The 13,666-nt window shown below is 36.0% G+C and overlaps 2 protein-coding genes across 16 annotated transcripts in view; both read right to left on the bottom strand.

Annotated features, from left to right (window-relative positions):
* Positions 1-13,666, bottom strand: part of LOC106663606 (pumilio homolog 2) — a 342,434-nt gene that overhangs the window by 92,525 nt on the left and 236,243 nt on the right. The gene's annotated exons all lie outside the window — the stretch shown is intronic.
* LOC112127267 overlaps positions 5,751-13,666 on the bottom strand; it is a 58,837-nt gene continuing 50,921 nt past the window's right edge. Inside the window, exon 2 of the mRNA XM_024227916.1 lies at positions 5,751-6,004. Coding sequence (XP_024083684.1) covers positions 5,939-6,004 — 66 coding nt within the window. The 3' untranslated portion in view covers positions 5,751-5,938. The remainder of the gene's footprint in view (positions 6,005-13,666) is intronic.

Here is a 13,666-nt window from a genome sequence, read left to right as displayed (position 1 = left end):
AAATTGAGGGGCACATATTAGGATATCAACAAGATAGGATCGTGAGATTCTCGATAAACAAGGATGACAGGAGACCAATTGATTCCAGTTCCGCTTTTCAAAGTCGTCTAAAAGAGATCATTGACTGTAGAGGCCTCGGAAATTGGATACCGACGGTGCCGCGACGACAGGGTCGAATATTGGGAAGGCCACATTTGCCGAGTTCCCGACTGGGAAAGATGGGGAATTCGCATCACGTTCCGTCGAACAGTGTTTCAAAGCCTCCCCTTTAACTATCCGCCTTGAAAACCTGTCAAAAGCTTCTATTTACCCTAAAGGCCATGGATGAAAGGGTGTTCCTTTTCATCTAAGGGGGTGTGGTCCTCGACAATTTTTCTTCCGGGCGGAGGGATGGCGGGCTGTATACCGTGCGCCGTGGTTAAGTTATGCCCGCTAAGGCATCATGCTACCCGTACGAAACGTAAATATCAAATTTAGTTTCCGAGGGATTTAGTTAAACGTCAGCGATATTTTACATAAAATCTCGCAACCTACTATATTCAGGGCCGTTACGGAGTTTTGAACTATGTTCTCTAAAAGAATCTACCCACGCACACAACTGGAGAAATTCCAAGGACCCACTGTTTAACAGTGTGCACACGTTAAGATGTATGCTTTCTTTACTTATCACAAAATTTAAAATAATGACTTAAAACAACAAATATAAGGATATAAAATATTAAAAACAACCGAAAGGGAGAGATTTAATAAAATGTCATAGATATTTTATAAGGAATCGCACGACCCTCAACATTCCGGCTTTTACCGGGGGCTCTCGACAATAATCTACCCACGTAGAAATTCAAAAGATGCATCATCATCATCAGTGCCCTCATTTTACTCACTGTTAGCACGCGTTATATTTTCTATAACTTATTACTAATTTTCACAGATAAGTTGAAAATGAAATACTAGTCGGCGTGAGAATGTAAGCCTGATCGTCACGGGAAATGGACTTAGTCACATGCAAATTGATAATGTAAATACAATACTACAACAGTGGATATAACTTCTTAAATTTTTGGATATTTCTTGGCGAAATGGATATTTTAAACACAAAAATACATTTCTTATTATTTGTATGGCTAATTAGTTGGGTAAATATTAAGTAGTAAGTGCATTGAATGATTAGAATGAGAATTGTAAAAGTCGAAGCAACCCATTTCATGTCTTCCCAGGACGTTCGAGAATCCCATACAAAGTAGAACTCCAGAATTTAAAATAGTGAAGCAGAGAGTAGTAATAGCTGCCACGAGGAAGAAAGTCCCACGAAGAGCTGTCTGGGAAGGTTTGCACAAGGCCGATGCAACAAAAAAAGGATAGTCACTGGGCGGTCAGTGGTTGTCACGCGTTGGTAATTTACAGTTTAGAGTTAGTTTGGAGAAAACTCGGCCTAAGATTTTCCGCCATAATTAAACGATTAATACGCGAACCTTTGTCGAAAATCTATGTTTTAAATCAAATATTATCAGCAGCAGTTTCTTATAAATAGATAATTAATAAGCAATAGAATTAAAATATCGATATTTTACTGCTGGATATTGGTATAGATTATAGATATCTAGGATAATTTTGTTACCTGCCTATTTTATAACTATTTAAATCTATCAGCTTTATCTAATTTCCACCCTAAACACAAACATAACTAAACGATTTAGAGTGAAGAATAAAACAATGATGACGATGATATAAACTCATTCTAATAGAGAAAACACTTTAAAATCTGGTTTTACAATTTAACAAGAAAAATTTGAGGTTAAAGAAAACATGTATTTCCATGACGAGGTAAGGCTAGGTGTAAAATACAAAGATATATAAATCTTTAGGGATAAAAATTTAACATTGCAGTCCTATCAGTTTTTACTGGCTTTAATGTGTCATTCAAGTCTACTTTTTATCTATGAAAAGGGAGATGTTGTGTAACGTTAGCGTGAACGGTATCGCAAAATTGATCGAAATAAGGCAGATTTAACGTAACGCTATCTGAAGTATCTTCCTATGTAATTTGTAATACAATAGCATGCTTATTTAAGGGTGACGGTAAGTCAACAAAGTAAGTTTTTTGTTGGTAAATAGTATATATATATGTATGGAGAAATATAATAAAATGGTTTTCATTACTCCTAAGAACTTATGTACCCTTGGTATTTATTCCAACATTAAAACATTTAGCTGTATTATTTACATACAAGCAGGTAGACAGAAATACAGTAGTTGTATATGTACATTTTTTCCGTCAATAATGCCACAGGAAATGTGTAAAGACCTTTTGGCTGAACCACTTAAACATAATTTAAAAGCTAAATTCTAAGAGGTATAGAATGTGGTTATAATGGGTATGTACATGGTTAACTAACTGCTGTTATATTTCAATTTTTCCAAAAATTGCTAAGCTCAGCGCAAAGCTTTTTTTTCTTTTTTGACACTTTTCGTCCTCAATTTCATTTAAACCAAACTCGCCCCGAATCGCCAGCTAATTAATGTTTACTTTGTAAGTTAGATTTTCTACATCTATCAGGTCTTCGGCATTTGGCCAACTATCGTCGGCAATCGAGAGATAATCCATAACATCCGTGAACGGTGCCTTTGTTTACCAGAATGCGAGGTACGATTACAACATGAACTACTACCAACTTTCCAGGAAACTTAGCTTTAGAGGCAAAAATCCATTATGCAAAAAGCCTTCGAATAATGTCAACGTTATTTCAAAGGTGTTAAATATAACAGATGGGCTTGAAATATAGGTATAGGAAACGTTATGCAAAATCTCTCTATTTCATGAAAAAAATGTATATATATATAAATATGAAAACGACAAATGACATACTGGGCGTAAAAATTCATATTAGGTTAAATAAGGGAAAAATGTTTCTAAATCCTGTTGAGTTAATGGGGCATGTTTTAATATAGTGTTTCAAAAGAAAACGTCCGTTGACATAACATCAAATTTCACGTGACTCTTTTGGAATATAAATATTTAAAAAAACGTTATTTGTTCTTTTGATAAGGGACGTACGCAACGGTACAGCAGCTTTCCAGAGAGATGCCAGGTGAAAGCAGGAAGGGAGAAGTGTGCGTTATCTGTCCACTTATCCTTTTAAACGAAAATGTTTTGCTCTGGGCCCCTTTTTACATCTGATCTTTTATCGAGAGCGGTTCATCGTGGTCGAGTACGTGAAAAATCGATTTGGAAAAACATGTGAATATGCGATGTACCTGGCGCCGCAATTACACAGGAGACGTCGCTTCTCACCGCCTATTGTATCAAGGGCTTTCAAGTGGTTTCAATGGGTCGGAGAGCAATAAGAGCCTATCGCCGCTTTCTAGAACGACGAATAATAGGAGACGTCGTAGAAGGAAAAACTATCGTTAAATAACACCAGAAGAAGTAACACTTTCTTCTCAAAGCATTGGTGTTTTTAACATTTTTCAACCATACACCCAATAATTACTCTGTTTAGAGGATCAAAGAGGAAGCTTGGGACAAAGTCGATGTCGCTGGAAAAAACCCAGTTGAAAAGCTTACAAAGCTTTGAACATTGATTCGACGTTCTCCCGTGTTAAAGGCGTTCTCGCGTCCCTTTTTGTTTTTAACCTTTTCGAGGAAGGTCTTTTAAAGAAAATTGTCTTCCTTTTTGGTTTGGTGATCACGAAAATAAAGTAGTAAACCTAATTTTCAATAGGGATAAGTCTGTATAAATAATTAAATGAGAATCCGATGTAAGGTCAAGAAAGAAGGAAGTACCTGTTACCACTTGCAAAGCTTTCAGCCTTATAATCTTGAGGGCAGTATTGCACCTTAGAATGCGTGTAATTAGCACAAATGGGTTAAGTTCAATTTATAGTGGGATATTACATGGTGGCCATTCATTTACTGACTTAAGTGATTTTAATATATATATATATGTATATATATTATTATTATTATACATTTGAAAAATGGCAAAAAGGAGGGAAAATCGAAAGGTGATGATATCTTGGGTGCCAGGGCACAGGGGAATTCTGGGTAACGAAGAAGCAGACAAACTGGCCAGAGGAGGATCTGCAAGACCATACATAGGCCCCGAACCTATCCTTGGGATAACAAAAACAAACAAAGAATCCTCTATCGCAGAATGGATCCAAACAAAACAAAGAGAGAAGTGGATAAACTCTAGCGGTGCTAGACATAGTAAACTTATGCTGAAACAACCCTCACCATAATTGGCAAAAGCACTGCTAATTGGAGAGGGCAAAACTCAGAGGAGTGGTGGGACTACTAACCGGTCACTGGTATCTGAGAAAACATCTACACAACATGGGTATATACAATAATGATCCCATTTGCAGATTATGTAATGAGGAGGAAACAGCCACTCATATCATCTTCGAATGCGAAGCAACAGCTCAATGGAGGTTTAACCTAACGTACGAAAAAGACTCAGGGAACCAAATTGCAGCAATAACAGTCAATGACCTGATACTTCTGAGAAGAATGATTGAGTCTATTGACTAAACTAGGGAACTGGGAAGGTACAATAAGCCAGAAGGCTGCAGTGCCTGGGGAGTGCAGGCCCCGCTTCCCAGCATCCCTTCCGCCGTACCATACCATACCATACCTGCTATCACTTGCAAAGCTTTCAGCCTTATAATCTTGAGGGCAGTATTGCACCTTAGAATGCGTGTAATTAGCACAAATGGGTAAAGTTCAATATATAGTGGGACATTACATGGTGGCCATTCATGATGACTTAAGCGATTTTAGTATACATATATATTATTATACATTTGAAAAATGGCAAAAAGGAGGGAAAATCGAAAGGTGGGTTGAGATGGGAAATGTCCGAGTGGATCGAAGTCACGATAGCTCAAGCGGTAGAGTAGCGGCGTAGTTAGCCGAGGGTCATGGGTTCGAATCCCACTCGTGACACTGACTTTCTATCCCAACCAATACCGTTCATATAGATTAATTAATTGAAAGTATTCGGTCAATCGGATCACGAACACTAATGGATTTATTATTATGAATTTTTAAGAGCGTTTTAATGGCTATAAACTTCTGACACCAACATTCACTCATAAACTAATCTATCCTACTGCCATCCAAAGCATTAATTTATCCTTTTAAAATTCTTAATTTGGAAGACCAAATATATGCAAAAATCACTTATGTTATTGTATATAATATATTCTTGCTTATTAACTATTTAATTGGATTGCAGTTTATGTTATGTAAAAAGATAGTTAAACTAGTGCGTTAAAAGAGGTTTATAGCTAATAATTTACTAAGATCTATGAATGCAAAGGAGTGGGAAAGTTGGTTAAAAGCTCCCTCCCTGTACAGGATATAAACTGAACCTGAGAAAAACCTCACACTAGACATTGTTGTTTTTACTACTTTTACTGTCTGTGATATTATATAAATCTATTCTAGTAATTTTACAGCTGGAAAAAAAAGTGAAAAGGTTTTCAGTGTTAACATTAAAATAAAAGAATTGAAGTTTACCTAAGGTCTTATACTACATACTAAAGGTCAGTAAGTACAAAAATGTGTGTCTTGTTCTTACACACACACACACACACACACGCACGCCCGCACATATTTGATGTTAAATTGGCCAAAATTAAAATATGTAATATATCCTTTTGTAGAGCCCTGAAGAAGGTACAATAAAGTTGTATGTAAGATTTAAAATTACATATATACAAAGAATATCTTTCTTTGACCACATCCCTGATAACAACCAAAAGAACCTTAGAATTGAAATACATTGTACGCTTTGTATGGTTGGCAGTATATTTTCGGAACTGAAAACTGTTCTTACACATGGAATTTTGCGTTAACAGTGGTGGAAGTAAAATTTCTCGGATAAACAAAAAATATGCAAAATGATAAAGCTAAGAATCTTTTTAGACAGGTCTAGTTGTTAATGTATAAATAATAACACTTACGACTTTCAAAGTATTGTGGATTTAAAAGGCTCACCTGTAAAAGAAAAAAAGGGCTAATTAGTATAACGAAATAACAAATAGTTACAACAGAAAATCTCTAAATTGTGTTTCTTTTTTTTCATTCAAAAATTAGCTTTCCATTTTACTTCCAAAACGCATAACTATTGATATAAAGAAATGTTTTACTTGGAAGAGAATTAGGCAGCCTATTACATATTACCGTCAGATTATTAAACAATCTTTTAACTGATTACTAATTACTCACACTTTATTATAGAGCTGACAACGATAAAAATAACGAACTTTATATGGATCACGATATGATTATTCACTTCCTCTTCCGCACCGGACTGCATATTGAGTTCGTTAGGGATGGCCTGATTTCATGGATTCACGTCTTGAAGTAGGAAAAATGCATCCGAAAGTACATTAAACCATGACCACTTTCTTACGGTACGATGTATATCACATAAAGACTTCAATTATTAAGTAAAATTAACCAAATATAATTGGTTAAACCATGGCAGAGGATTTTTCACACTAGATTTCTGATTGACATACAATATTCACAGCTACAGATAAAATGAATCCTTTGTTTTTAGTTTGAAAAGCGGATTGGGCTGTAAATCTTTCATCGGAGGGACAATGTGCAAACTTGCGGAATTTCAACAGACAATTTCGTTTAACGTCAAATATGTTTCTAGTAAAAAGCAACAATAAAATCTCATCAGAGCGGATGCAGATTAAAAAAAAAACAACACTCGCGTTCCTATACTCAAACGAAAATTCCCTGTTTCGAATACGGTGGGATAACTGGGATTTCATTTTTTTCCTTCCCCGGCAGAATCATCCCACGCATGTTTTTTCTCGCATTCTTTTTATTTAACCCGGGGGGTTTACAGAGGGTTAGCAGGGGTTGCTCGTTAAATAACCCCGTCTCGTTTTAAAACAATTATGGCTTGGACAAGTAACCGGGTGAATTTCTTTTCTGTAGACGTGTCTCGATGACCTAGATTTTAAGAGGGCAACAATCCAACTATTCGCCTTGAGAGCAAATGTTTCTCCCTTAAAGGACAAAGAAAAACCAAAGTGCTTTTAGATTTGTCAAGGTGAAATCATCTGTGTTTAAACAAAAATCTAATCAGGAATCCCAATAACACTAATGAAAATTAGTTTTGAGACTTTCATTTTAGTTTGGGAGAGAGACGTATAAAATTTAGACGAGATTTATTACGGTAGGACTTATTTACTTTTGTAAAATACTGCAATTTAAGGACAAGAACCTTACCTTATAAATCATACTCTGATCATGAGAACAAGGCGGATAACAAGCTAATGGGATAAGCAATAAGATTTTACAAGAGTCGACATGCTTCCACCGAAAAATTTATAAATTTTTAAATTACAGATAATCCATTTTATTTAGTGGTCTATTGACCAAATTACTTCTTTCAATTAATTAATCTTTTTATGTAAGGTTTTAGGTTGAAATGAGAAAGCTAGTGCCACGAGCGGGATTCGAACCCACGATCTTCGGCTTTATACACCGCTGCTCTACCACTTGTCACGATAGCTCAACTGGTTAGAGCAGCGGCGTATTATACCGAAGGTCGTGGGTTCGAATCCCGCTCTTGGCACTACCTTCTTCATTTCAACCAAAAACCTTACATAAAAAGATTAATAATAATTAATTAAACTATAACATTAAAATTACTTGGTAAATTTTTTTTAACCAAGATTTATATATATATATATATATATATATATAAATTATTATTTCGTAATAGTATTGTCTCCAAAAGACATATCATTCAGTAAAGTATAGACATCCAGAAAGACAAAACCCAATATTTAATTGATGATGATATCATATGATTCGGATGGCGGAATTATAGAAACAACTTTGGCTGATATTGGCTTAAACCCAGCAAAAAACTGATTCGATGATGAAAAAGGACAGATCGATAGTGTAAAGACCTTTGGCTAAGGAGCCAAATATCCCATGGAGGAAGGGAATGTCAACGTTTTGGAACCAGAATCCATGGGTCTTTATAGTTCCAAGCGATTTTGAGAGGAGGAAGAGAAAGTTTACTAATATGCATATTGTTTTAGAAATGTCAACAAGACGCTGTGTAATAATCCGATAAAAATAGCCAAGTTTTCAATGAACAATTTAATTATAATAATTCAATGAGAAAGTAAACAATTTTAAACAAAAAGGGTTTATTTGAGACTTAAATTCTCAGTGTATTTGACCATATGGCCAAACTTCTGGAGTTTACTTCCTCCTAGTTGCACAATGTGAATGATAATTGATTTTTATCCTACACACATTTTTTCTCCCAAATGTTCCCCTCAATCGTTTTATTCTCTGAACTTTCGACATTTGCCCTATAATTGAAAAGCAATTCGAAATAATTTATATATTTCTTTTTATCGCTTCTTGACCGTTAATTTATTATTTTTATCTCACTAAGATAACAAGTAAACTGAATTCCAATTAATTAATTTAACGCTGAATCATGGAAAAGACGATGCAACATTAGAGATAGATAGACGGAGAAGACCACTCCTGGAGGTCAGTTGGGGTCGTGTGGTGTCCCGATTGAATTCGAGAAAGCACTTTTCACTTTCGGATTGAAGAAATAAACGACAGGAATTCTGTTTAAACGAAACCATTGACAATTAAATAATAAATCCGTGAGCAATCTATTTTGGGGAAGACTGCTACACTTTTTCAATCATAAGTGATATAGTACGCAATAAAAATAAGACATTTTTTAAACCAATTAATGGCGGCTTAATTTTCTGAAATAGCGTTTTAGTTGTTTTGTTTTTCTATTATTAGTAACTACTAGGTTATTCTATTTTCTTTTCTGCTGGATTTGTGCCATGCAGTTTTTTACAAGGTAGGGTAAAACTTTAACTTAAAGCGAGATAGGATGTAGTAATTACTTTTTGTCTTGTTCCTGCCATTTACATCGATGTTTATTTAATGTTTTTCATGTGTACATTTATGTAGCATTGAATTTTCAGTCTTTGGCACTGGCCATGCGGCTTAAAATTAATATAAAAATAAAATCACAGATACAAGATCGTCATATCTTTTTAAATCCAATGTAGATATACTAAAATAATTATTTTAATTTACACAAGATTTCTGACGATGGGTGTAAATTCCCAAAACGCCCGACATAAATAAATCCATTACGTTTTAGTGGTCAATTGCCCAAGTTACTTCTTTCAATTCATTATTCTTTTTATGTAAGGTCTTGGTTGAGATAAAAGTATCACTTCACTAAACAGCTCCCCCGCCGTGGCCACTTCAAAAGTCGCTGAGAATCGAATCTTGATTGGACTTCATTTGAAAGAAAAATGTCAAAAAGAGGGAAAATTCGAAAGGTTAGGTTGAAATGGAGAGTTGGTGTCCGAGTTGATCGAAGACTCGATAGCTCAAGAAGAGAGCGGCGTATTTAGCCGAAGGTCGAGGGTTCAAATCCCGCTCGTGACAGTGACTTTTTTCATCTCAACTAATTATTGATTTTATGTAAGGTTATACATAAAAAGAATAATTAATTAATAAATAAAGTTTTTGCTTCATTATTTAAAGACCAACCACATGGATATTTAGACCTTACATAAAAAGATTAATTAGTTAATAAATAAAGTTTTTACTTCATTATTAAAGACAAACCATATGGATATTTTGTCTTACATTATTTAACAAATTTGAATAAAACCTTAATGATTCCGTGTTGAAAAGAAACTACTTAAAACAAGATTTTTTTTTGCTTACAAGCCTCAGAATTTATTGGATTTGAATGGTTAAATTTATGATAACTGCTTGCAGGGTGCTCAATACCCATGGGACCATACATGTTGTTAATTGTTGTTTTATAGTTTGTGGCCTGTGCCTATAAAATGTTTTTTTGATACAATAATAGAAATGACACATCGGTTATCTATCTAATCAGTTTTGAGCCAGAGCAGTTCGAAGCATATCACATCCTCGTGTTCTAACTTATCAGTCTTATCGCTGTACAATATGGCATACCACATTCCTCAGTACGGTTAGAATTTTATTCCGTCTGTTATATCCTAATATTTGTAACTTATGAAGTTAAGCTAATTTGATTCTCTACTGGAACGTTGCAATCTGTGAAATGCTAACTCGTAGTTTGCGGTGTTCTTTAAGGGTCGGATTATTGCCAATTTACGGAACGTCGATGAAAAGTACTTTTGTGTTTAAGATGGCTGCGCAGATGTTACTGTCGAGAGATGAACGAGTTACTCTCGGTAACGGGAGATGACGGCGAGGTAACGGGACCTCCACCGTGTTGTACATGTTACGGCGGCCAGGAGGTGGTTGACCCTCGGCTGCTCTCCTTCTTCTTTGGTATTTTTCACCTTTCGAATCTGAATCCCGTTCTCTGAGGCGAGGGAACCGGGAACGGGCCGGGATATAAAAGGGGGTTTAAGTTATCAGGAGCCATGCCAACCCCTTCCGCGGCGCCGTTTCCTCCTAAGCCACTTCCTCCCTATTTTGCTCCAAAACCCAAATGGCAATTCTCCACGCCCATTTCATTTACCCACCCGTTAAAATAACAAATTTTTTTTTAAACAAGACATCGACTATCGCTTTGCCACAACAAAAAAAGAGAAGATAAGTGGCACGTCCGTTTGACAAAAGGGAAAGAACGCTAAGGGTATCAACGGGTATAAACCCCTTGCAAATGTTATGGAGATAACATTGAGGGGATTCCGACATCTTTTGATAACCGTACGCCTTTCTTCAACATCTGTAGAAAAACACTTAACACCGTCAACGGGATTTAACCTTTTTCTAAGAGGCTCTCACGGGCCGATCCCATACCATCTGGAAGATATCTCAAGGGTGTAAAAGAAAAGAGTGAGAGGAACGATTTCCCGTAATAATATCATAAAAGCATATTTTATCTCGGTTCTTATAAACGTGTCAAACATCTTCTGTCTAGATTACTCCTCTAAAGAAATCCATTAAGCATCATCAGCGTGGAGGGACACTCTTTACTATGCTCATTCTCGTTATAAGCGGCGCCGATTAAACGAATTCATCATCTATTAATCTTCATTAAGATAGTCATCAAAATTTTTGGGGTTAATAAAATTAAAATACGGAAAATAATTAAAACATGAAGAACGTCGTTTTTACCAGAACTCTTCAAAGAAAATCTTTCGTAAATAAGAGGCGAAATCAAGATCGACCTCCCCGAAAACAGTAATAATATCATTAAAAAATCATAAATCTAAGCGACCATCTTTCACAAATACGCCAAACTCTATCAAATGAGGATTTCATTACTTTTATCTCTTTAAATATAAAACAGGGAAGGTGGTGGATTTTTCAACATAATGTTTTCCTCCGGTAACACTCTTCGAGGAGAGCGACACCATATTTGCATACTAACTCGCTCAAAATGCAAAGCAGGCATTGATCTTTATCAGAAAACTTTTTAACCCCCTCCTGTCAAAAGTTTCGCTCGTTTAAAGGCTTGTTCGGCGGTCAATGAAAAATCCAAATGTGTCTAAAACTATTTGTACTATATCAAAAACTACATATACTGGAACTGAGAGGCAAAAAGTGGCCACCCTCAAATATTTTTAATTATCTTAAGTTTCCGTTGTCCGTTTTAAAGGATTAATGGTAAATAAAAAAGATAAAATCTCCTACTTGTGTTTACAGTAGGATTTGATAAATAAACCTTTGAATAGTCAATCTCTTCTTTCCTGTAAAGCTTCCAACGTTCCGGTGATGATTTTAAGTGATGCAGATTCGGCTAGAATCATAGAATTGTTGGAAAATGGAAGAAAGTCCAGGGTGATTAATATTCCAAGAACAACCGTCAAAGTGTCTTCCATTACAACCAAGATATTACAGGTTATTCAAAGAACATGGATTAGCTCACCATCTGTCATATCTCCAAGAGATGATTATTTTATTGTTACGAATGTAGTCGGTATTCGACATTCTACTGTTGCTGAGATCAAACGACTTCAACACGTTAGAAATGTTATTGTAAGTTTATTGTAAGGCGAAGATTTTCAGAAGCGGGACTGTGCGAGAAGGCCTGCCACTGGACAAGAACTTCTGACAAGGAACAGAACAGCTCAGATGAGTTTGACAAGAAATGACAATTGGTCTGATCAAGATTGGACTAAAGTCATGTTTTTTGGATGAGTCAAGATTTTGTTTGAAGTCTTCTGACGGCCGAGAAAATGTTTGGAGAGTGATATATCCCAGGAACATTTTCACTCCGGAGAAGTTATGGTGGTGGGTAGGCATTTTCATCGAGAGTTCCCTAATAGCTGCGTGATATATTGAAGATGTGTTATTCAAAGTTGTTCCTTATAGGCCAATAGTTGGGGACGGTTTTATTTTTATTGCAATGCAAGGCCCCACACGACTAGGTTCGTTGGGGATCTCCCGGAACGAGCTTTAATTCAATGTTTGGAAAGACCATCATAAACCCTATCAAATGTCTTTGGAACGAGTTGTGAAGAGGGTTAAAATGAGGCACAGTGAAGCCAACGAGTTTGCAGGAGTTAAGAATGGCACTGTTGGAGGAGTATGAAAATATTTCAAAGCACTACATTCAAAACCTCATAAAATCAATGTTACGTACGCGGTGATCAATGCAAGAGGAAGAAATCTCCGTACTGAATTGAATCTTTTCTACATTATTTACAAAGCAACATTTTTGGTAAAATTGTTTTACCCAGTTTAATTTTTTATTTGGCTATATCTTATATACCGACAGAAAGCCAAAAGAAGATAAACCGTACAGTCCAATCACTGGAAGCAGAATACAACTTCACCATCCCTCAGGCATTAACGAGAATATTCCTCATTATTGAGGATGATGAGAAACTGATGGAAACGTCCAAGCCTAGGCAGGTTCATCACCCCGCAGACACCCCCTCTTCAGATAAAATATGTCAATATATTATTAATTTATTTTTCCCAACAACGATTCCTGAAAATCACAACCAAGCAGTTTATGTTTTGTTTTTTAATGTTATTTTAATAACATTGTGCCTCCTTTTGTATTTCTTTCTTCTACTGATTAAAATACAACGCATTTTTTTCCATTTGGCCTAGACCTACTTATCTTCCCGATTAACTTTCTTCGTCAAACGTCAATATCATTTTTGATTAGTTGATCTTAATTAGGGCAGAGGAGGGCGAAGTTCAGTTGTAGCTTGCAGAGACCATCACCTCTTTATATTTTTTCATAAAATCGTAACCTTTCAAGTTACCGCAACCCGTATCATACTGGATCATTACCGCTGGCCGAGTTCCAACCGAGAATAAACCGGGAGAGCAGAATGACAAGGTGGAGAGCAACAGGTCAAAACCGATTCACACGGCACCACTTGAGATTTGATTATTTTACTCCAGGGTCGACGCGGCCTCTCAACCGACATGCGAATTTGTCCGATCTGTATGTGGAGTCTTATTTCCATACGTGACTGTGTGAACGAACTGTCCCGAGGCGTTTTTTCCCTATTTTTCTCGATCGAAAGCAACATGTTTTTGTTTTAAAAGCTCATTGTTATTCAGCCCAATCCTCTATTGCCGGTTCACGCAATCTTTATCGCATCTGGCCACGGATCGGTCTATTTAAAAATAGAGCAGATAAAGAGCACGAAGGCGAAA

Source organism: Cimex lectularius, unplaced genomic scaffold (assembly GCF_000648675.2).
Source record: "Cimex lectularius strain Harlan isolate CLEC.00 unplaced genomic scaffold, Clec_2.1 scaffold135, whole genome shotgun sequence".
Taxonomy (NCBI): domain Eukaryota; kingdom Metazoa; phylum Arthropoda; class Insecta; order Hemiptera; family Cimicidae; genus Cimex; species Cimex lectularius.
The sequence above is the reverse complement of the archived record's forward strand: the minus strand, read 5'-3'. Positions and strand labels throughout refer to the sequence as shown.